This window comes from Amia ocellicauda, chromosome 1 (genome assembly GCF_036373705.1).
Source record: "Amia ocellicauda isolate fAmiCal2 chromosome 1, fAmiCal2.hap1, whole genome shotgun sequence".
NCBI lineage: Eukaryota > Metazoa > Chordata > Actinopteri > Amiiformes > Amiidae > Amia > Amia ocellicauda.
Window position 1 is genome coordinate 14,690,903 of NC_089850.1, and position 26,040 is coordinate 14,716,942.

Consider the following 26,040-nt stretch of genomic DNA (forward strand, 5'->3'; position numbering starts at 1 on the left):
CATAGATTATTATCAATGTAATCCACTAATCTTGAGATATCACGAGTTTGCATTCAGAGGATCAGTTTGAAAAACAGAAAGCATGTCTGTGGGAAGGGAAGGGAATCCCTTATTTGAATTGTACTAGGTAGTTTGTTTCTGTAATGAAGCAAAAAGGATTTTGAAGCTGTATATTTTTGTTATTCCTCTGTTGAGTTTTTTTTTTTTTAATTTGTTAGATTATTCTTATGTTCAGTCTTCAGACTTCATTATAATCCTCCATAAAAGCTTTCATTTATCTGTGTTACTGCAGTAACTGACAGTTACACACAAAAGGAAGGGAACTGCTTGAAGGTTTAGAGAAGAATTTACTTTTATTTTCAATCCACAAGAGTATGAAATTCAAGGAAAATATAAGCATGGCTTTTTTTTCCAAAGGGAAATGTACATTAAGCTTTGCTGCAGTACCCTAGTGTATAATTAGGTCCTTAAATATTTAGACAGTGACACAATTGTCATCATTTTGGCTCAAGAACAAGCAGGAACTAAAGACAGCTGCAGTACAGGCCTGGCAGAGCATCATCAGGGAAGAAACCCAGCATCTGGTGATGTCTATGGGTTCCAGACTTCAGGCAGTCATTGACTGCAAAGGATTTGCAACCAAGTATTGAAACTCACAATTTAATTAATGATTATGTTAGTTAGTCCAAATACTGTTGAGCCCCTAAAATTGGGGGACCACATATAAAAATGGGTGTAATTCCTACACCGTTCAATAAATCCATTGTGGTGAGGTACAGAGCCAAAATGATGACAATTGTGTCACTGTCCAAATATTTATGGACCTAACTGTATATGTTTGTCATTTCCTTAATACCCAAGTAACAACCTTCTTTGTTATTTTAGGCATATAGGCATTCTCATCCATCAACATAGTTTTGAACATTTACAACATACACGTTTTGAGGTTGCCTCATACTGCATGATGGTGTGTGCTTTTAAAGCATAGAAGTGTGTTATTTGGATTTCTCAGAGATTTATTGGCTTTCAATAATGCATTACACAAATATTTATCTTACAACATGCCTTCTCCTAAGATTTTGTTTGACTTGGAGCCAGCAGTTTCACATGCCTTGATGGAAAACAAATTAACACAGATCACTGAACGCAATGCAAATAATTTGGGGGAGAGAAACCCGCCCCACAGCAATTAAAATAGTTTTTGGCTTTAGAGAAGACAAATCGGATCTGATAGGACATGCTTGTTTTTTGTGTGTTGATCAAACATTGAAGTTTCAAAGTAAATAATGACTGGAGATGTTTTTGATTAAACACTTTTTCCCTTCCTGTCCAATGTATTCGCCATCTTTCAAAATCCGTTTAGAAACAGAGGACCACAGTGGATGTCTGTTGAGCTCATGAAAGCATCATTATTAGTGTCCCTGAAACAAAAACATAAGAAAACAATATAAACAATGTAATTATAGACTTTATGACAGATATGTTTTGGTCCTTGCCAGGCAATTGGCTTTCAGATTGAAATATATACATTTTGAGATTTCCTGACCAGATTTGACACTGTTTTGGAAGATTACTATCAAGGTTTTATATCTCAACATACATTGTTTGTAGTAACTTCATTTGGATACAACATTAAACCTTTTAAATACTTGACAGTGAGAAGAAGAAATTATTCTACTATCTGATAATAGTAAAGTAGCTGTGTGTTACCAAGTCTTTCGTACACATTGTTTTTCTATCTGTTAAGGAACTACCAGAAGAGATTCAAGGTTTTCAATTACTTTTTACAAAATATTAATACATTCCTTTACATTTAATGACAAAATAATTTCTAAAGACAAGTACATAACTCATGAATCAACCAAGACTTGTGGTTACTCCATTTGTCTGTACATTTAATGTGTGATTTTCCTCTAAATGTATCATAAGTGGCAGTGATTGGCTAGGATGTGTTATTGGCTTTGCAACAGTAGTGAAGCTTAGCTGGGGTGTTGTTTGGTACCAAGCCACCTTGATTAAGACTTATGGGCTTTTAATGGCTCACAAGGCAAAAAGATTAGAGCATACCCGAGGGATCTGGGTTTAATCTGTGTGCTGTATTACAGTAATGTCATATCCTGGATTATGCCTTTTAATTGGTAAAATTTTGCTTCACAAAACCCTGATCACTGTCTGAGTGTAATGATTGTAAAACCAGCCCCTCTTTCTGCTGGTGGACTGTAGCTTATAACAGATCTTCTCCCCTCAACCTTTAAGATAATATTGTAAAAGACAAACCAATTCCTCTTATCAGACAGACTTACCCAGGCTAGATTTTATTTATGGTAAAATAAATCCTGCGTGGAAAATAATTCCATTGAGGATCAAAGTGTGTGTTGTAGTGTTTTTGTACTGTTTTGTCTTGAAAATGTTGCATTCTCTAATTATATTTATACATGGTTTATGACTGTCAAATGTCTGTCTATCATTTGTTTATCAGTGTGTTATTTTGTGCACTGAAGGATCCTGGCAGACTTTTAAAAACACATAGGCTTTGAAGGGACCCAGTTGCGTTTTTGTCATTCTAAACTTCCTTTATGATCTTATCTTATGGCACCAAAGTCCTCTTCGGTCAAACATTGAGTATGTTTAGAAGACATTTTTCTGTGTGCGCATAAAGACCTGCTAAAGGTTTTGACACATAAAAGGGCTGGGGGTTCACTGTCATGAGGCGTCTGCTGCAAAATAAATGTTCAGAAACCACCAATCTGTGGTTGTTCATTTAAAAATGTTAAATGTTAATGTTAAAAAATCTAGCTTTTTATATAGCCATTTTCTTACCATGTGTAATCTTTACAAGCAGCTTCCTTTCCAATAAGCCACAAACTTGCAATTCTATCCTTGTAAAATACTTTAGCAGGAAGTTAATTTTGACATTTGATTACACAGGCATCCTTGTTTCACAGCCTGTGGTCTATTGCTCTTCAATATCCACAGCCACAGGAAAACAAACACCTTCTTATAAAAATCAACAAGATCTAATATTATCGGTGTGTTAACAGCACAAATCGTCTTGGAAAATGTTTGGCAGGCTGTTTGACATGTCATTGCGGTGTAAGAGCTGAGAAGATGCCAATACATTTAATGTGCTTTTAAGAGTCAAAGTTAAAAATCTCATGTGTGATTTAAAAGGTATGAATGTGTGTAAGTATTTATGTATGTATGCAAGTATATACATCATCTCAAAGCTCTCAAGAATTTGGCTTCCCATAATTGATTCAGATCATGAGGCCATGTCCTGAAGTGAGATAACTATTGTAGGCGTGCAAGAACATGCCGAGGAAGCCCGTTGCCGTCCAAATTAAACACTGCTTGGGTATGAGTCCTCCAAGTGGTAATGATGTCACATACTGTGGAAAGATCGGTTACAATCTAGAGTGTAAACACAGGTAAGGGAACAATAATTTAATATGATGTATCAATCATACATCTAATACAATTAAAATTGTTATGCTAGTGTGCCTGCATTGACATTTATTTAATATAATGAAATCATAAAAACAATAACTATGCATCACCTTGTCATTGAAGGGGTTTGTGCAGTTATATGGCACCTGATTTACTAATACGAAAGAAAGCAAACAGTAAATCAGAGCAACACTGTTACCATTTATTTAAAATCTCAAGTCTTACAATAATCCTTTGTTATATATATATATATATATATATATATATATATATATATATATATATATATATATATATATATATATATATATATATATTACTATTAGTAATTCTGAAGTAGATACATAAACAATGAAACATACATAGAAAACCTAAATATTCAGGTTTTCTATGTATGTTTCATTGTTTATGTATCTACTTCAGAATTACTAATAGTTCTACTTATGAGCTAGGGCACAACAAAAGTTAGAAGATTCCCTAAACTTTGCAGATAAAGAGTTTAGAGAAAGAAGAGCACATTCATCTCTCTTCTACAGTTCATGAGAGGCTGAAACTCCAGGACTGAGCTGAAAAAAATGCTTTCTAGACATTCCTCCCTTCAAAGCAGACTCACTTTCTGGAAGTTGGTTGCAGGGTTGACAATTTTATGTGTTTGCTGGTTTCCCACATTTGTGATGCCCGTGCCCTTCAGGTGAAACACTTTAGAACAGGCGAGGCATTCCTGTGAATCACTTGCTCTGTGGTAATAGGAGTAATTACTGCACAATCAACAGCATGGCAGTGATGCTTGTGTCCCACTGTTTGGGGTTTTCTGTCAACACTGGATGAGGATTTTGTTTTTAAAAACAACATTTTATGTCTCACTTGTGGTTGTTATTTCTGGGATCTCTATCACTGGCAAATATATCCCCATTCCACCTTGTAGATGTTTGCAGTTCATTTGGAATTGGTGGTATAGCTCCTTTGTGTATGAACTGTATATGTGTAACACTCACTCATTCGCATGCCCTGCAGGAAATTCACTTAAACAATCAACATGAAATACGTAACAATGACGGATGCTTGCTTCCTCGTGCATTTCAGATGTGTTACTTTAAGTGGAAACAAACAGGATATAACGCACAGAAGTGTGGAAGGGAATACTTCTTCTGACTGGCCTCATTCTGACTGCCAAAAGTTTGTCCTGATTAGTCTTTGCACGTGGGAGCTCGCTGACACCCTGCCTGTTTCCTGTTTTCCTACAGGGAAAGAAGATGACATGAGGGAGGAGCCGTGAACTACTGCTGGCCCTCTCTCTGACTAACATGCTATAACTAGGTTCTTAGACCTAGAGTGACGCATCTCACCTGCAGGTTGCTCTGGAGACAGCCCATCTCTTCTGATTCATGAGCCAGCAGGATGCTGCGGTCCATGCACTTTCAGAACGGCTCCTCATAGCATCGTACAAAGGCCAGGCGGATAATGTGGTGCAGCTTATTAACAAGGGTGCTAAGGTAGCGGTTACCAAGGTAACTAAAATGCTTTTTTTATAGTGTGGGAGACCAGGAGTGTTTGCTTCAATATAACCATGCTTACGATATGTGGAATGCTGTTTAGTTCATTGCTTAAGGGAGAAGGGGGAAATGTATTTCAGAAATTATTGAGTTTGTTTTCAAAGAGTATGTTTGCAACTCTTTCATGCAATTAATTTAACATGAACACATTCCTTCTGTACAAGACAATTCAGAAACACAAAGCAAAAATAAACAGTGAACTGGCATTGCTTTCTCAAAGTGGTAGGGCAGTGCTGTAATTGGAAAGAGAAAGAGAAAAGTAAAGGCTAGGCCAGTACTGATATGTACCTAGAACATTGCACTAGTTTAAATTCCATTTTTACTTTTACTTTTCTGTACATTCAATAATAGCTTTTGATCTTGAACTTAGAGCATCCTGAAAAAATATTTGAGAATAGATGGAATAGCTTTAAGTTGAAAAGAGACAGAGATTAATTTAAGGATTTATTATCACTTACATAAATAATTTTGGACCATAAAGATACTGAAAATATTCATACAGACGATACCATCTTAGTTCAGGAGAACAGACTTGCATGTGCATTACTGGGTTAGGTGATAAAACAACAACAACAACAATCATTCAGTCAATCAATACAATTTTGCATTAATTTGTTAACACATTGTATTAATCGCGTTTAATCATCTAATTAGTTGCACTGATGTTTTGTTTATGTATTGCTTGCTTTAATGTTTTTATAGCAGATGGGTAGACATTCCAAAAGCATTTGTAAGATGATGCCAGTTCTCTCCATCTCAGCGTGTCTCTTCTGTGCCTGCCTGTACTTAGCAGTGAAACTGAGTAACACTGTACTGGGTATTTATGGCTTGAACCCCTAATAAATATTTATTTGGGAATAGAAGCTTGAATTTAAGCCTTAAATTAACTTTGAAGTGTGGAGTTAGAAGGCAAGAGGGCCAAAAGTGAAAGCAGGCATCCTGACAGCTGACGGGTCCAGAGCAAGAGGGATAGAGAAAGAGGGAGGGAGAGGTTAAGAACATTTAACCCAGGACATAAGCCACAAAAGAACCATGCACACCTGACAAAATGAGCCTGTCCCGGTTGCCTAGAAACCACCAGATCCTATTCTGAATGGAGTTACCTGAAATGTGGCTTTGGCGTCCCTCCAAAGCTTAGATGAAATGTAACTCTCTTTACGGATATCTTGCCAGCCATTCAGTAACACACCCACGGAGGCCAATTATACACAGTTTTAGCTGAACACACTCTTCTCCAGATTGTAGTGATAAGTTAACAGTTTTATATGGAGCAAAATGTTTAAATGCATCTTGTTTCCTTTTTGACTTGAGAGCATGACTCTTGTTACCTCGTGCTCAGTGGCACAGGTGATGAATTATTGCCTTCAACTGCATACTTCTGGGAACATGAGGATAACATTTACAGAATCAAATTCAGACATGGTTTACCATTATATCTGAGAGAGGCAGTAACAACATGTTGTAATCACACAATTAATCATGTTAACGGCAGCACTGAAATCGGTTTCAGATGGCCTACCCAGTCAAATTAGGAAACCCCCTACTGGTAAAGGCCATAACTGGTAGACCTGAAGATGTTACAGTTGGTGTTGTTGTCCAGATCAACTGGGGAATGGGTTGTGACAGACCTGCCTGTGCTTCCTGCCTGCAGTACGGCCGCACTCCCCTGCACCTGGCTTCTTACAAGGGTCACATTGAGGTGGTACGCGTTCTGCTGAAGGCTTCCTGTGACCTTGACATACAAGATGATGTAAGTGCTGCAGCGGGGCTCTCTCCTTCAAGAAACCGGTCAGGCTTCATTCTGTCCTCTTTCATATTTTTAAAACTGCATTTCTCTATCCCAACAGTGATTGTAAATCTGTTAAAATTGTCCGGGGGTAGACAACTCACACAGTTATGGGGCAGATGCCCTATGATAAGAGATACTTTGTCTTCTAGGAATGGAAATATCTGTCTTCAGTTCTAAAAAATGTGACCAAATCTTTTTAAAAATCAAATCACTTTAAGAATGTGTCCTAAGCCCCTTGGCTTTGACTCAAGGGAGTAAGCAAAAGACCAAATAGTGATATATTCAGGTTAATGAGACTTTACAGGGTAACATAATTATTCTGTAATTCCCAAGAGTAGAATGACACCTCATGGCAAAAGTCTCTCTGCTTCCAGGTTGAGCAGACTGTCAGAACTGACAGTGTGAATGAACATAATTTATGCACAGCAGTCAAATGGAGGACAATGTTTGTTCCAGAAATCTTCAGTCTCATTTGCACTTCTTTGTACTTTGACTAAAATGCTAAGATTGTGAGAGTGTTGGCACATTTTCAAATTTGCATGGAAAAAATAATCAAATTTTGAAATTTGTGAATTTTGCATGATGGCTTTGACATGAAGACTTGGCTTGTATACCTAATTGAAGTGTGATTTTCCTGCAGACACCTCTAAAATTCTTAGAGATCTATTGTTAGTAGAAGAATGACCTCCAGTGGCCTAGAGTGGGACTATTTTGACTACCAGCTAGATGAAGCCAGCTTTCTGGTGTGCAGGCCCCCTGGGCACATGTTTCCCTTTGCACCAACCAATACCAAACCCGACCAAGGCTCCAAAACTGCTTCGGACTGGTTAATGAGCTCTCAGACAGCCAGTACCAGTTCATCAGATGTAGCCAAGGACACATTTGCCATGGTGAACAGAAACAAGGAAGGAAGTACTAAGACAAAGCAGTGGAGAAGGGCTAGGAGGGAACCTAGAAGAAGATCAGAGAAAGTGAAGGAGGTTAGAAACCTTACCCTGGCTGAGACAATCAATGGGTGCATACTCTAGATCCTCTGTTGCTGCCAATTTCACTGGTGTCCCCTTTTGTTCCTACTGTAGTGACCTAACTAGTGTGGGATGTGCATGCCAGGGTTTCTCCTTTACTCTAACTGCAATACATGATCTGAGAACACTGACTCTGACCTATCTCTTTAATATCCGCTCATTGGAAACGTTTATCAAGCTGAAACCACATAGTAACTCTCCATGAATGCATCTTAAACTTCCTTCAGTGCCATTTGGGAGTGTTTCATTATTGGACGTTGGGGGGAGAACTGCCTTAAAACAGGCCTTGCTCCCTGAATCTGTTGATGTCTATCAATCTCCAGCTGATATACAGACGGATGACAAATTATAGGATAAAACAACATAGTGTCTCAGTAAGGTGTTGGGATACCACGAGCCGCCAGAACAGCATCAATGTTCACCCACTTTGTCCAGAATATGGTGATGGATGATTCATCTGACCATACCACTTTTTTCCACATCTCTGTAGACCAGTGCCTATGGTTTTTGCACCACTGAACTCTCAACTGCGCATTTGTCTTTGTAATGATGGGTTTATGCACTGCAGCCCTACTATAATATCCCTCTCTGTGTAGTTCTCAACAGACTGTTCTTGCTGACAGTCTGATCATGTCCTGCATTGACACTCTCAGTCACCTGGGAAAGAGTTGCTCTTCTGTTTTTCCTTACATATTGAAGTAATGCACGAGCATCATGGTCATCGAATGTACACTTTTGACTACAATTTCCGACCCTATTTACTGATGTCTTTCACATAGATTTAATTGCAGATGTAACTTTAGTCACTGTTCCTATTGAAACACTAGCCAGTTGAGCGTCTGTGACTGAAGCTCCTGCCATTTGTGCCTCAATAATGACCCCTCTTTCAAAGTCACTTAGATCCTTTCCTCTTGCCATCTTGATCCAAAACCAAAGTCAACTGGGCCTGCTCAGCATTTGTATACATGCCATAGAGCATGATAGGATGTTAATTGCTTAATTGTATCATGCAGTACACCTGTTTGGAGCCATCTGCATTTGTTATGTTCCTCCACTCATTTATTCAGGTTTTTCCTTTAATTTGTCACCCATCTGTAGATGACAATGTAAGACTTGAGGGTCTAACATTGATCACTTTCTTAATATCAGATTCCTGTAATTGAAACCTTCTGCTGGACTTGGGAAGGGGTGAGAGGACTGTAGAGTGATCCTTTGTTTCCAATGTGTGCTGAAAACAGGGTGACCAGACAGCATTACATCGGGCAGCAGTGGTGGGAAACAGTGACATTATTTCAGCCCTCATTCAGGAAGGGAGTGCTGTGGACCGGCAAGACAAGGTAAACACGCCACAGACTGACGATCTGTGAAGATGGCACTGCACAGTTGTAGCTATTTGTTACTTTCAACATGAAAGCAATCAGAAATAAAACGGTTCAATCCACTGTCATTATCATCTGGTTACTGGCATTGTAGTGATGGCAGATTTGAAAGGGACTGATAGGGATTGTTCTGCTGCAGTCTCATTTAGGGGTGTATTACAGATGACACCAAATAGCTGTTTGGATAAAATATATTGATGCCTGTTAAATATTTGTATGACATTTTCACTTCATCCTTGTTTTGCATGTTCCAGATAAGTGGTCTTACACCATGCAGGTGTAAATTATAGCAGAGAAAACATTGATAAGCCACAATATAGCTCAGTGTCAGACACAAAGAGAAAAAATTGATATTGATGATTGCTGATCCAGGCTTAAAAATAGAATAGTAGCATTTCAGTAGGTTTTTGACTCGTCTTGTAATCACATTCTCCCTTCACCTGGAATGGGTAATTGAAGGTCTTCACTGTTTCATGTAGGACGGTAACACAGCATTGCATGAAGTTTCTTGGCACGGATTCAGTCAGTCTGTCAAACTGTTGGTCAAGGCAGGGGCCAACGTTCATGCTAAGAATAAGGTAAGTCTCCAGAGTGTAACGCGTCAAATGGACTTACTCCATCAATTTGCATTATGGGATACTTCTCTTTTTGTACTCAAGTGGCTGAGATGGGCTTGCTGGTGATGGTGTGGTTGTATTTCTTTTCAAAACAATGTGTAAACTATAGCTGTTGGCCTGTGTTTGTCTCTACCATTTCAATATTAATTTGAGTCAGATAGTAAAATTGAGCAAGAATATATATGCAGAATGCTGTTTAATTATATATTATACTGAATTATTCTGAATTAGAATAATACAATAATTGGATACATGACCTCCAGGTGAACCTCTATGTTCTCTGTAAATTAGATGAACAAACCCTGTCTCCATATTAGACTGTTCGAAAAGTGTTTGTTTGTTTTTGTCAAAGAACAGGAAGATAAAAGATGGCTAGTTCACACTATGATGGTTAAAAAGCTGTACAGTCTGGCCTGTGAAAAAGACAACACTCTCTTATGTAAATAAAACAAATAAACCATCCAGCCTCTGCCCTCCTACCTGATTCCTCACCTCCACATTTCTCTCCTCCAAGGCAGGGAACACAGCTCTGCATCTGGCCTGTCAGAACGGCCATGCCCAGAGCTGTCGACTGCTCCTGCTGGGGGGATCCAGGCCAGACAGCAAGAACAATGTGAGTTGCCTGCAGACCTACCTGGACTCAGTGGAGCTTACAGTCCTATTAACATTGAGAGGACTTGCTTTTGCTTCCAACTTTATCAGGTCTTTTAATTTTTAAAGACAATGCCTTACAATGAAATAAAATGAACACCTCCTTAATGGGACATGTTTGGATTACTCATGATTAGGGCTATGATTTTGTCACAGAGATAATTGGGTTTACCTACCTGCTTTTTAAAATGTTTTCGACAAATTTTGTTTATTAATAAGACTCCCATGAAACCTAATAATTGTGATGCGCTTTTGTTTATTGATGTGGCTGCACTGAGCAGCAGCCTCCACATCACTTTGTATCAAGGTAACTCCACAACACCATAAATGTTTTTTCCTAATTATTATTCTGATTAATAAATTATTGGTCACAGTGCAACATGTGTTCTATATTTCTACAATGTAGCTAATGTAGCACAAAATGCTTCAACGTCTTTTGCTCATACTAGCTATGGAACAAATTGAACAACAATAGCTTTCATGTGAGAGTTATTATGAACTACATAAGCTACAAACGTTGTAAAAGGCAGGTAGGTAAACCCAATTATCTCTGTGATAAATTCTTAGCCCTACTCATGATTAATGAAAATAACTTGTACATTAAAGCATTAGGGGAATAAATGTGATAGTATTTGGTATGTCCTTATTAGCAGCATTGCCTTGATAAATGATGGATCAGTAGATTTTTAACTAGGACCAACCATTTTCTATGGAAACCTTCAAGCAACAAACGCTTAAGAGTTTAGATATTCATGGTGTAGTTATAGTTTAATTTAAGCTAGTTTAAATAGTTTAATACTCCCATGTTTTTATTATTTGTCTTTATTATAGAATATTTTTCTGGTGGTTCTGAGTGGGTTAAACGCCTTGCCAACACTTCCAGGATATAAAGATTGATAGATTTTTTAAATTTATTTTTTATATCAGTGTTATTCATTAATTCTATTCAGATTCGGAGTACGAAGGCGATATCCAGTTACATGAAAAATGTTGTTAATTTGTTTCAGGTAGGTGACACATGTTTGCATGTTGCCGCCCGCTATAACCATGTGACCATAATTAGAATTCTCCTGAGCGCTTTCTGTTCCGTCACGGAGAAGAATCAGGTCAGTACATGTGGTGATCAGATGACTTTAATACTATATTTATGAGATCTACTTTTCTGTGTGAGATGCTCACTGCTGCTTTTCATCAAGTAACTCTACCAAGAGAATGCATATGGTATCAAGAGATCAATCACAGGCATTAGTCTGCTCACACACACAGCATTTGAAAACAGGAAACATTAATTGGATTCAATTTGTTTCATATGTACCTCAACAAAATAGGAGAAAGACTTTAACTTTGTGAAATTTTGCAAATTCATTGCTGTGAAAGAGTAACCAAAACCAAATTAGCACCTCCTGCTGGTGATTATTTCTGACCTGCTTTCTTTCTTGGCAGGCAGGGGACACTCCACTCCATGTAGCTGCTTCTCTGAATCATAAGAAAACAGCAAGACTCCTCCTGGAAGCAGGAGCTGATTGTACCATCTTGAACAATGTAAGAACAGAAAACCGGAATCTGGCAGGCAAAACTTCACTCTTTTCAGGTGGTCTGTGCCATGACACCTTTTGAAAAATATAATTTCTCAGGCATTGTGGAGAGTTCTATAAAGTGTCTAATAGTTCATACAATATGAATTCCATGTAGGACTTGTAGTCTAGTGTGAAAGACATTTATCTTCTAAAAGTACGGTCAGATGCAAGGTACAATACATTATAAAATGTTATGTTGTAAGTTGCCCTGGATAAGGGTGTCTGCCAAGAAATAATATAATAATAATAATAATAATAATAATAATAATAATAATAATAATAATAATAAAAAAAGGACACTGAATTTAAACTGTTTATAATCAGTGCATGAATTTATCACAGTGCAGAATGTTACAAGCTTTTACTGCTGATACCCACATAAAAGGAGGTGAGTTTCTGCATCAGTTTTTGCAAATAAACTCTTAAGCAAATGTGTGTCTTCATTACATTTTTTTACAATTTGAACACTGTTTGAAACAATAACTTTCACAGTCAACAGCTTCTATGGCATTACAAAGAAACATTTCATTTCAGCATCTGCAATGTTAGGCTTTTTGCTGTAATAAGATTAACAAACTACCACAGTGAATGCAATTTAATTTACACAAAATGGTGCAAAAACTCATTTCAAACTGTTAGCTATGTCACTAAAGCTGACCGTGCTGCTTTGTCTAGTTGATGATGAATAACTCACTTCACTTATAAATCTGCTCCACTGCCAAAACTGGAAATGACTGGTTCTTTGTTCTTAAAAGATTGATTTTATTGCCTTGACCCTGGGACAGAGCACTCAAACCTAGCATTTGCCAGCTTGCATTATATTTCACTTTAACCAGGAGTGTAGAAAGGTGTGACTGTGCTGAATTGAGGATTATCCTTGTGTTTCTTTTTGCATTGTTTTTGACTGAAGCATGAGAAGAAAGTCATAAATAAATAAATAACTAGTTTGGCAGACATTTGAACTTACTAAATTAATAGATAAAACAGGTAAAGCAGGATTTATTTTGTAAAATCTTGTACTTGTGTAACTTGTGTAAAACAAAAAAAGGGCATCTATATTACAACTTTTCAATTCTGATATGTTTACTAGGAGAACATCTTGTGAACATTTTATAACCTTTGTAAATCGGTCAGAATGTCTAAGAGCCACACCATTCCTTCCCCACTGATAACAAGATGTTCTTCTGTGTGCAGGCAGGTCACACTCCGCTGGATCACGCCAGAGAGCACAACAACCCGGAAGTGGCTCTGCTCTTGGCCAAAGCTCCACAGGTCAGTGCTGGGCCACTTGTCACGTACCAGACATGGCCTGTAGCATTCTGTGGTCATTACAACTACATGTGAAATTCCTGTCTCTTCAGTTATTACCCAGAGAAGTCCTGGTTTGTATTAAAACTTTAGATTTCTGAAGCAATTTATGATAAAGCAGATTAGTATTTTCTGTCACCAGCTTCACAGTGGTTATCGGTGAATGGCCAGGAACTGCACAGTAACCCACACGTACACCAACGTCATTCCAGTACCTTGGTAATTTACTAATATAGTCAGTGCAAGTAGGAGCAGGCCGCAGCCAGGCCTAACTAATGGTGTTGACAGTAGCATTTGCACATCTGAGAATACCATGAAGAAAGACAGTGATTTAAAAGAGAAAAGCCCCTTTGATACCATGAGCTATGCTTTCAGTATTGTATGCATATTAATATAATCAGTTGCATAAATTAGATTAAAACTTCTTTGATTGTTTCTTGTCCTGTGTCTTAATATTATAAAATACTGATACCTGGTATCAGATGGTTAGGAATGTTCTGAATCCATTTACACCAAACCTCACTCAACTCAAATGGATCCACAAGTAAGGAAAAAAGAAAAACAAAACAAAGCTATCACAGAAGCCTGATCTGATGATTCTTGACCATTGACAGTTTGTTCTTGTGAACAGGTTCAAAGCTTTAATCGCGGCAGGAGTGTGAGGAAGAGAAGAGACAAATTAAAAGAAGAACGCCGGGCACAGTCTGTCCCCAGGGATGAAATGCTGCCGAGCAAGGTAGAGCAAGCTAGTGCTAATTAAACTTCCTTAAAAAATGTTGGTACTTATCAGCTGTCATAGTTTGTAACATGAAAAACTCACAGAACATCTGCTTACACACATTATATGCTATATGTGACTTCAATCTCAGGTATGAGGCTCTGTAGTAGTGAGATGAGATACAAATGGTTTAGTTTATCCCAGTGACAATAAAGCACTCCCACTGTGTTGTATTGGACTCAGGTTTGACGTCTAACTCTACCTAGTATTTATTGCTTTATATACGTGAGTGTACATACCTAATTGCTTTTTAATGTGGAATAATAACAATAATACGAATGTTAAACTGCATGATTAATATGATGGTAATGATACACATACAGTGGCAAGAAAAAGTATGTGAACCCTTTGGAATTACCTGGATATCTGCATAAATTGGTCATAAAATGTGATCTGATAGACAAACACAGTCTGCTTAAACTAATACCACGCAAACAATTATATGTTTTCATGTTTTTATTGAACACACTGTATGAACATTCACAGTGCAGGGTGGAAAAAGTATGTGAACCCTTGGATTTAATAACTGGTTGACCCTCCTTTGGTAGTAATAACCTCAACCAAATGTTTCTTGTAGTTGCAGATCAGACCTGCACAACAGTCAGGAGGAATTTTGGACCATTCCTCTTTACAAAACTGTTTCAGTTCAGCAATATTCTTGGGATGTCTGGTGTGAATCGCTCTCTTGAGGTCATGCCACAGCATCTCAATCTGGTTAAGGTCAGGACTCTGACTGGGCCACTCAAGAAGGCATATTTTCTTCTGTTGAAGCCATTCTGTTGTTGATTTACTTCTGTGCTTTGGGTCATTGTCCTGTTGCATCACCCATCTTCGGTTGAGCTTCAATTGGTGGACAGATGGCCTTACATTCTCCTGCAAAATGTCTTGATAAACTTGGGAATTCATTTTTCCGTTGATGATAGCAACCTGTCCAGGCCCTGACACAGTAAAGCAGCCCCAAACCATGATGCCCCCTCCACCATACTTCACAGTTGGGATGAGGTTTTGATGTTGGTGTGCTGTGCCTTTATTTCTCCACACATAGTGTTGTGTGTTCCTTCCAAACAACTCTACTTTGGTTTCATCTGTCCACAGATTATTTTGCCACTAGTGCTGTGGAACATCCAGGTACTCTTTTGCAAACTTCAGATGTGCAGCAGTGTTTTTTTTTGGACAGCAAAAAAACTGTCTTCCTCTGTGGTGTCCTCCCATGAACTCCATTCTTGTTTAGTGTTTTATGTATCGTAGACTCGTCAACAGAGATGTTAGCATGTTCCAGAGATTTCTGTAAGTCTTTAGCTGACACTCTAGGATTCTTCTTAACCTCATTGAGCATTCTGCGCTGTGCTCTTGCAGTCATCTTTGCAGGACGGCCACTCCTAGGGAGAGTAGCAACAGTGCTGAACTTTCTCCATTTATAGACAATTTGTCTTACCGTCGGCTGATGAACATCAAGGCTTTTAGAGATACGTTTGTAACCCTTTCCAGCTTTATGCAAGTCAGCAATTCTTAATCGTAGGTCTTCTGAGAGCTCTTTTGTTCGAGGCATGGTTCACATCAGGCAATGCTTCTTGAGAATAGCAAACTCAAAATTTGTGTGTGTTTTATATAGGGCAGGGCAGCTCTAACCAACACCTCCAATCTCATCTCATTGATTTGGATTCCAGGTTAGCTGACTTCTGACTCCAATTAGCTTTTGGAGAAGTCATTAGCATAGGGGTTCACATACTTATTCCACCCTGCACTGTGAATGTTTACATGGTGTGTTCAATAAAAACATGAAAACATATAATTGTTTGTGTGGTATTAGTTTAAGCAGACTGTGTTTTTCTATTGTTGTGATTGTTGTAATTCCAAAGGGTTCACATACTTTTTCTTGCCACTGTATATACATCAGAGAAAGGGAAAAATTCTATTCTAATCCCTTGGAACCCTTTGGTTATTGCCCTTGCGCTAACCTGCTACATAGGTCAGAATTCAAATTACAGTTTCATATCATAGAGACAACGTTCGTCTCCCCAGAGGTGCTTTTTAAAGGTGACCTATTTTGTGTAAAGCAAAACTCAGTCAATATCCCACTTCCCAGAGTTGAGCCCTCAGTTTTTATGGTGTCTTTCAGGACAGTGTGTCCATGGCAGATGATACTCACAGCAGCGATCGAGCACCTCACAAGGGAGGAGATCACAAGAATGAGCATTGTGCCAAGAAGGACAAGAGGAAAAAGCACAAAGAAAAGGTACCTACTGAGGATACAGCGCACTAGGCTGCAACACTACTGCTCCACTCTACCATAGAACTTTATTTCCCTCTTCCTCTAGTATCACTCTTGTGTTGCTGGTAAAGGCATTTCTAATCATTATATAACAAAATATATAGCAGATACAGTTCATAGTGTTAAATTAACTACAGAGTGCACAAATATATCAATGTAAAACAATATATAGCAATAGATACATACTAATAGATTCTACTAAAATATATATATATATTTGGACCCAATCCAGTCCAATCCAGTGAGCTATTTCTTTTATCTACACTGTTATAGTACTTTAGAATTGCGTACAATACTTGTTTTTTTTTTTGTTTAATCTAACCACATTATGATCCCCAGCCTCGTTTAAAACTTTATCAGCAGTAAAGATAATTTTTTTTTTACTTTACAGTTGTGAATTTTTGTAAAACAGCCTGCCAATTTGAGGTCTCAGAATCAGAAGAAAATTAACAGCCCACCAATTTCATAGTAAAACCCTGTAATGTTTTGGTTTGTTTGCCTCAGCCCTCGCTGTCAGATCCCATCTCCAAAAGAGAGAACCAGCGTAGTGAGACCACTCGCAAGAAGAGAAACCAACTTCACAGCTCCTCTCCACCTGCCCCGCTGCCCCCTCCGCCCCACAGCTACAAGGCCTACCAGCTCTATACTCTGTATCGGGGGAAGGATGGCAAGATCATGCAGGTGAGACGGCTTCTCCACAAAATACAGAGAACAGCAACTCCCTTTGCATCCAACACAACTGCTGAATATACACTAGCCCAAAAAGTACTCAACCCAACCCTGCCCCTTGAGAACCACTCATCCTCAAGTCTTCTTACACCTGAGCTCTCTGTTGCTTCATTGGCTAAATTTGTCATCAGATCTTTAGTCAGTGATGATTAAAATGCACCTGCCAAACGCGATGGCTTGAGGCTGCACAAGGTTGCCTGTCACATCTTTTAGCTTGATGAAGGGCCACTGATAAAAACAATGCTGTCTTGGAGCTTTTCTACCCAGATAGCACAGCAGCGTTGGGACACGACAGCCCGACTGATCATGAATGGTTGGACCAACGTTAGAAGACGTTGCCAGCGTTCGCCTGATGACAACTTCCCAATGTCATCATGCTCATGTTGGCCCGATGATCAAAACGACTGCACGATGTCAGTAGCCATCCGTGATTTGACCAGCAAATTTGAATTCCAAAAAATATTCTTTGCTCTTATCCTGTATCTAGTATTGCTCGTTCCTTCAGTGTACTCATCCTGTACCCTCAGTGTTTTTGTTGAAATATATTACAGATGAGCAGCAACTTAAAGCAATCACACTTTTTCAATTCTATTGCTCCATTTTCGCTATTCCTGGTGAGGTGTGAATGCGGGAAGCTTGAGAGAGTATTGCTGAAATTAGTATTTACCAAAACACCCAGTTATTTAAAAAGGTGACTTATACACACTAAACTGAACCAAGCGTAATTCGATTTTAATGTATTTGTAAATATTGAATTTAAATAAGTAAATGTGCAGTAGCCTATAAATCACCCCACTTGGAGAATATTGTTGTGTTTTGGTCTGGGAATACCTAAATATTATGTTTCCCTTACCAGTAAGATAACATTTATGATCGTATATTCAGATCACTCAGCCGAGGCATTATTAAGGAATAACAAGCACCAATTGTATTCACAAATACTACATGAAACATTTAAAAGAATAAATGACAAACATTCTCAGTGACTGAGTTCCTGAACTGAACGGCAGGAATCCCCAGGACATAATTACAAGCCATATGTATTATTACAAATGTAATCTTAATTTTCAGTATTGACCACTTTTTAAATAGTTATGAGAACATTACCTTCTGTCCTGTTGCCTTTAAGTTACATTTGTGGCTAATTCAGTGTCCTCTTAAAAATAACTAGTTTCTGTAGCATCTTCACACACTACGCCTATAAGAATGAAACCAGACCATTGAAGAAAAATGCAATGCGAACAGTGCAAAACTTCACTTCTGACAAATTAGTTACAAATTTAAATACATTTGCTACATAATGAATTAACCAATTTGATATATAGAAATAGCCTACCTTTCATTAAATTTTATCATTTAAACAACAGTAAATATTAATATTTTTTAAATATAATAAGTCATGAAAGTGAACTTACATTCCAGTGGGCTCTTTGGTCTGAGGTCATCTGACGAGACGCCTTTTCTCTATATGGTCTCAAGGAAGAGCGCTTGAGTGCTCTCAAATAATGAAGCTGGGACAGTTTTGACTATCAAATATGTATTATTATTATTATTATTATTATTATTATTATTATTATTATTATTATTATTATTAATATACATATGATATTTTAAAGTTGTATAGGTCAATTTATGATACCAAGTTGTATGGATATCACATCTGTCGGCATTTAGTGGACATGATCCATCTCCCTGACCACTGTTCAACTATGCCAACGATATGCCGACATCAGCCCAACTTTGTGTGATTTCTGGGTATGTTCAGCTTAATGGGGCTCAATAAAACAGATGTACAAACTCTGAACCCCAGACTGCTGAAAAGGTTGCTCAGATTTTAAACCTTTGTCTTCTCCACTACTGCCAGCATGGAATCTGCTGTACTCCAACAGTTTCACCCCAGTGTTTTCAAATGGGTATGGACTGATACATGTTTTTCATTATGAACATCCTTATTTTCTCCCTTCTCCTTTCTCCCAAGGCTCCAATTAATGGCTGTCGCTGTGAGCCCCTGATTAACAAACTAGAAAACCAGTTAGAGGCCACCAAAGAAGAGATGAAGACTGAGATTCAGGCTGTGCAGGAACACATGAACTGCAAACTAGGGCAACTTGATCGGAAGAACAAACTTCAGGTATGGTACAACCATCCACGTTTGAAGGTATACATGTATGTTCTGACTCAATGTATTAGATATATAATATTCTTCAAGCTGCAGGTTCTTTTTAATCCATATTTTATAAAATTGAAGCTTTGAGCACCTATGAATAACATTCATTTCACTGAATTATCCTGATATTACATGCCAGTGGAGTGATGTGTAATTTATGGTGTATGGTAAAAGAATTGCATATACACATACACAAACATAATTCATTAATGGTTTCAAAACCACGACATAAACGTTTGACAAACAAACACACATTATTAATATTGTTTGGATGTTATGCAGCGTAGCGTAGACTAAATTAAGCATTTTTAAACTTTTTCCACCCCCTGCTATTACCAGATAAAGGTGTTGGATAAAATGACTTTAGAAAGAGTCTCAGCAGAGAGGACTGAGTGTCTTCATCGCATTGACCAGAGGGCAACACTAGAACGCATGGAGGGGGACAAGAAACAGGTAATCAACGAGCACAGGCACCATTGCAGCATCTCATCAGAACTTAATTGTTGGAAAAAAGTTAATTGGTGCCACCTGGCCTAAGAAATGCATGAACGGCAAGAAAAAAACAACAAAATAGAAACTTTAAAGCACAAGCCTACATGCTCCTCCCCTCGCTCTTTGTTCCCAATTCCCCTGCTCCACAATCCATTCGCAACCTGCCCTGCTTGACAATCCACTTACAACCCCCCTCCCCCAAACACCCACCCCGCTCGACAATTCAACAGACCACCATGCCTATGCTAATTTCTGCAGGAAACCCTGGGCTACTAATAGTAAATGCAAACTATGTATAGTCCGTACATTAGAAGTAACTTCATATTTCTCTTAGAGATTCATTGTAGTGTAGTTATCCTTTGAGTCTTGTCATATATATTTTTGTGTCGCATTCTCTGGATCAGACTTTGTGTTACAATGGAGATATTATTATTATTATTATTATTATTATTATTATTATTATTATTATTATTATTATTATAGTGCACTATTCATTGTATGCTTTTAAGTATATAACAGATAATTTCAAACGCCTACAAACAAGTTTCTTTCTTCACTGCAATCCACACTGAGAAAATGTCCAGTCAAGACCCAGACACTAAGTAACAGCAATACCATGTTTTTAGATAAACTGCTTTTTTCCTAATGAAAACTCCCACTCCCCAACAATTCTGAACACCATGTTGTTGTTTTTAAGCAGGCATCAATGGTTAATGACCTGAAAAACTGGTGCATGTCAAAGATTCAGAACATTGAAGTGCGTTTGTCTGGAGATTCCAGAAATTCAAAGCCAAGACCACCACCACCTGTCTATGAGACCTTCCCGGAGAGTCAGCCTGCAGGGACAGAGCACTGTCCAGGGGAAAACAGCCTTGGTGGACTATCCTCTGTCCCATCTGGAAGTACCCAGCCTCAGGCTTCCTACGTCTCCATGCTGCCTGGCCCCCCTGACACTGCTGCTGGTGCTAAGGGCTCAGCAGCAGAGGTGGCATTGGGGAAACAATACAGCTCTACAGGTAGTTTCTTTTTTTTTATTTTAAGACAAAGGGACTCACTAGTGGGGATATTCATGGGTCTATATGTGGGATTTTCGGATGACTGCTGCTTTTACTAAATGTCCTTTTCTGAGATGAATAAATAATATGACAAGACAAGTTAAAATGAGTAAAATGTTTGTCATGCTCTTGTTGTTTTCTGCCATTTTCTTAATTGAAGCATAAATCTTGCAGTTTGCAGATTTTGGATTTATTTGAGCACTATAAATAAACAGTATAAACACCCAAGTATACATATGATAATCCTGGCTTTGTTGCAGGAATATTCCCAGGAATTTGTACCTGATTTCTATAAAGATTTACTCTTGGAAACCCTGTGAAACTGGTTTGAAAAATGTTTTTTATAATTAAAATCATTCAAACCATTTCAGTCATGAATACAATATCTTAACACTGCACATTCGATGAATGCCATACAACTGTAAATGAATGGACTTCATTTAGAGCAATCTCGCAACAGGTTTAGTCAGATCACGGTTAATCAATGTCTGTACAAAGTGCCAGATAGGGTAAATACACCTATAACTCCCTGTGAGTGCTGATGACCTTTCTTTCTTTTTTTGTTTTTGTTTCTTTTGTTTAGACAAGCAGATTTTGACTGAGCTTTCCACACCAATTCCCAGCATCCCCCAGCCTGCTTCTCCTCGAGTAGTTCGTCCCAAAGAGCGTCCGTCAGCCTCTGCTGCCCCTCGGAGGCTCCAGCTAGAACTGCAAGAGGTGGAGGCCTCGGAGTGCAGGTCCAGGCATGCACGACTACAGGTGCTGGGGGGCAGCTTCAGCCGGGCAAGCAGTCTGTCTCCGACCACTGAGCGTCGCTGCAGCAGGCAGGACAGAGACAGGGACAAAGAGAAGGACAGAGAGAAGGACAGGGGCAGGACAGTGAAGAAACACTTGCTAGGCAGGAATAAGTCCAGGGCGCCAGCAGGGAAAGAAGGCCGCTCTCAGACTGCGGAGTTTTTCACCCCTCAGCAAGAGGCGCAGTCCTTCACGCAGGCCCGCGAGACCATGCACGCTCTGGAGATCACGCAGTACTTCTTTGATGCCATCTCCACCCAGATGGAGAAGTGGTACGAGAGGAAGATCGAGGAGACCCGTTGCCAGGCCGACCAGAAGGCCCAGCAGGACCGCACTGCTCTGCTGGAGCGCATAAGCACCCTGGAGGATGAGCTGCAGCTGCTGAGGACTAAAGCACACAGGAACAGCTAGCACAGGCACCCTGTCTCCTGGGACTTCCCTTTCAGCCCATTTCCCAATCTCTATGAACTGAAAAGATGTACAATTCTTGTGACGCTTGGGCCTCCTGTGTTAAAATATCATGCATGTCCCCTGATAACCCAAAAGACCAAAAAGCAATACATGGAAATTACTGACTGACTGTTGAAAGAATGTACAAAATTATGAAATGCAGATAAATCAGATTTAACAGAAAAAACAATGTCCCTATGAGTCAGTGTAATATTAGTGTAAAGCTGTGTGGAGGAGGAATTATGGTCTAGGGCTCTTGTTCATGGTTCGGGCTAGGCCCCCTTAGTTTCACTGAAATCTTAACGCTACAGCATACAATGACATTCTAGATGATTTTGCACTTCCACCTTTTTGGCAACAGTTTGGGGAGGCCCTTTCCTATTTCAGCATTCCATAGGTCCATACAGAAATGGTTTGTCGAGATCAGTGTGGAAGAACTTGACTGGCCTGCACAGAGCCCTGAACTCAACCCCATCGAACACGTTTGGGATGAACTGGAATGCTGACTGCAAGCCAGACCTGATCGCACAACATCAGTGCCCGACCTCACTAATGCTTTTGTGGCTGAATGGAAGCAAATCCCTGCAGCAATGTTCCAACATCTAATGGAAAGCCTTCCAAGAAGAGTGGAGGCTGAGCAGCACTGGGGGGGGGGCAACCCATGATTTTGGAATAAGATGTTCGACAAGCAGGTGTCCACATACTTTTGGCCATGTAGTGTACAATGGCTAGGTGGAGACTGAAAAAAGACACTAAAAAATATACTACTACTTTGATTACATTAAACATGTAGTAATATATAATAACTGATTCTAATGCAATATGAAGCTCCTATGTACAGTTTAGACTTCAAGAATGATGGCTAGACTATTTCAGAAAAAACATTTTTCAGTTTGAGATTGAACATAACTTAATTTCTTTTTAGGCCCGTCTTGGAATGGAGATTAACTTTACATATAAATGTTGATTGATTTTATCTGTTGTAATGTATCCTCCTTTCTGATGTTACAAATTTAAATACATTTTTTACCAAGCTTCAGCTGTGATCAAGCAACCTATTTATTGTGGTTATAATTTTAAAAGGAAAATTCATTAAAAAAATAAACAAAAATAATAGCTGTATTTTTAAAATTACTATGATTTACCACACCCTTTTTGTACTTCGTTTAAGAAAGTTAAAAAAACGATGTACTGACCAGTATTTGAAGCTATGTAAATACCTTTCTTTTTTATATATATATCTATATACACTCACCTAAAGGATTATTAGGAACACCTGTTCAATTTCTCATTAATGCAATTATCTAACCAACCAATCACATGGCAGTTGCTTCAATGCATTTAGGGGTGTGGTCCTGGTCAAGACAATCTCCTGAACTCCAAACTGAATGTCTGAATGGGAAAGAAAGGTGATTTAAGCAATTTTGAGCGTGGCATGGTTGTTGGTGCCAGACGGGCCGGTCTGAGTATTTCACAATCTGCTCAGTTACTGGGATTTTCACGCACAACCATTTCTAGGGTTTACAAAGAATGGTGTGAAAAGGGAAAAACATCCAGTATGCGGCAGTCCTGTGGGCGAAAATGCCTTGTTGATGCTAGAGGTCAGAGGAGAATGGGCCGACTGATTCAAGCTGATAGAAGATAGAATTGGTTTCTTGAACATGACAATGAGTTCACTGTACTAAACTGGCCCCCACAGTCACCAGATCTCAACCCAATAGAGCGTCTTTGGGATGTGGTGGAACGGGAGCTTCGTGCCCTGGATGTGCATCCCACAAATCTCCATCAACTGCAAGATGCTATCCTATCAATATGGGCCAACATTTCTAAAGAATGCTTTCAGCACCTTGTTGAATCAATGCCACGTAGAATTAAGGCAGTTCTGAAGGTGAAAGGGGGTCAAACACAGTATGTGTATGGTCTTCCTAATAATCCTTTAGGTGAGTGTATATGAAAATCCTTTTGGCTTCCCCTTGTAACCAGGAATTTATAGTCTACTATTGTAAATATGGATGGACCGATCGATTGGGCACCATTTGGAATCGGACGATTTTCTTTCTAATTATGAGATCGGTGATTGGCAGATATTCCTTTAATTTGTGCGATACATTTGAACTTATCAATTTACGCAAATAACTGATCCTTTCCAGAGTTTGTACATTTACAGTTAGGCACTTCCAACCAATAAAAGATAGAGACTTGACTAATATTAACAATATAATAATGACATTAAGCCCTGCATATAATACATTTTAATTTGAATTGAACTTAATATTGAAAAAGCATCCAAAACATGTTTGCATCTAAAAATTATAAATGACAAGACAGACTACTAATATAATAATACTAATAGTATATACAAAATATTGTATATTTAAATTCATATTAAAAGTATATCTGTCCTATTATGTTCTATTATAACCAATTGTTAATAGGGCTTAACGTGATACTTATACTTTTAATATTACTTTAAAGGCTTACTTTTTTGAATGTAGTACTGGTAGGTGCCAGTCTTTTAATTTATGAAGATTGCATATAAATAATATGCTTTAAGTAGGCTACATTAATCCACTTTAAACATTGATTGTCATGTCCACGGCCTGACATACCCCATGTTTGCCTTGATAAATCTAATTTCTGCCTAGGCCTCTGTCCCTGACTATTATCATTCACCACACCTGTACACTGTTATTTGCTTATCTCCGCTCTGAATATTGAAACCCCAGCCTTCTCTACAGTCATTGTGAAGTCTAGTTTGCCTTGTGTGACATTTCTGAGCATTTCCCTGGTTTTCTGATCTCCTGCATTTCTGAACTTTGACTGTCCCTCGTTTACCAACTTTTGGATTGCCTTGCCTTGTTTGCCTGTCACCATACCAAACATAGTGAGTTTCTGAAGCAGTGTGAAGGCAAAGGAGGTGGGTACAGCCACACTGACACTAACCCAGCCATCAGTACAGGCAACTTGAGCGAGAGACCAAACGTACAGCAGTGACAGCCACAAAGCAAAGGGAAACAGCCAGAGTGCTGGAGTTCATAGCCACATGTGGCTATCTCATAGAACAATTGTAGCTAACTTGATTTAGGTGAAGTGTTTTATTACAGTAGTAGTGTACATCATTGATTATTATTAACAATAAAATCTAAATTGTACCTCATTGATATGAATCTGGAAGCAGAATTGATTGGTGCATTATGTTCACATTTGAAGACATCATTTCTTGAATTGAGGAGAGACGTGCCAGATCTCATCAGTCAAGTTCCAGTGTTTTGTTTATAATAGAATCGTGAAATAAATGTATTTAGCTAAAATGCTCTGGTTTATTAGCATTTAGTGTGGCCAAAATGGGTTGCCCACTCCTGGTGTAGACCCTATTGAAATTGCACCGCACTGACTAAAAAATGTATGTCGCGCAATCTTAGTAATGCCTCTTAATGCATATGTCAACATGAGTACAATCTGTTTTATACATTTTTATACATACCTGTGCAGACCGCCCAGCAGATCCTATATGGACCGGCCAGAGGACTGACATCCACATCTCTGAGGTGGCGTGTCGTCTGCGCGGTGAAACAGGCCCTGTGAGAGTGATGGAACATCTGTCTGTTCAACAAGCAGGAGCTGGACCCAAAAGTCATTGCACAGAGGGGCATGGTCCTAGTACGAAACCATGTCAATCTGGAGATCCACCAGAGGGGCAAGGAGGAAGCCTTAAGGAACTGTAAGATCCAGGATCTGGGGGAGCTTAGAATCCCATGATGGGATACCACCTCTGGTGACGGATACTCCCCCTGCTGAAGCCCGAGTCCAAGAACATTTATTCTTTTATTGAAAAATTATTGTATTTAAAAACAATTTTAATTGCTTTTAATTAAGTTAATTGTTTAAATGCACTTTTAAACTTGGTTGATCAGTGGTTTTGTTTTGTTCTTTTAATGTTTTGTTTATTTGTTTTA

General features: G+C 38.7%; 1 protein-coding gene across 6 annotated transcripts in view; it reads left to right on the forward strand.

Annotated features, from left to right (window-relative positions):
• Positions 1–23,123, forward strand: part of ankrd6b (ankyrin repeat domain 6b) — a 47,731-nt gene extending 24,608 nt beyond the window's left edge. For 4 of the 6 annotated variants that reach the window (XM_066690899.1, XM_066691046.1, XM_066690976.1 and 1 more), the window contains 15 exons: positions 4,692–4,955; positions 6,652–6,750; positions 9,053–9,151; positions 9,673–9,771; positions 10,325–10,423; positions 11,469–11,567; positions 11,905–12,003; positions 13,233–13,310; positions 13,978–14,082; positions 16,244–16,360; positions 16,901–17,077; positions 19,104–19,256; positions 19,632–19,745; positions 20,482–20,800; positions 21,423–23,123. In XM_066690899.1, the coding sequence (XP_066546996.1) occupies positions 4,833–4,955; positions 6,652–6,750; positions 9,053–9,151; positions 9,673–9,771; positions 10,325–10,423; positions 11,469–11,567; positions 11,905–12,003; positions 13,233–13,310; positions 13,978–14,082; positions 16,244–16,360; positions 16,901–17,077; positions 19,104–19,256; positions 19,632–19,745; positions 20,482–20,800; positions 21,423–22,045 (2,403 nt within the window). In that variant the 5' untranslated portion in view covers positions 4,692–4,832 and the 3' untranslated portion in view covers positions 22,046–23,123. Of the gene's footprint in view, positions 1–4,691; positions 4,956–6,651; positions 6,751–9,052; positions 9,152–9,672; positions 9,772–10,324; positions 10,424–11,411; positions 11,568–11,904; positions 12,004–13,232; positions 13,311–13,977; positions 14,083–16,243; positions 16,361–16,900; positions 17,078–19,103; positions 19,257–19,631; positions 19,746–20,481; positions 20,801–21,422 lie in introns of all 6 variants that reach the window. The other 2 variants (XM_066691191.1, XM_066691116.1) reach the window with 2 other exon arrangements.
• Positions 23,124–26,040: the final 2,917 nt, after the last annotated feature.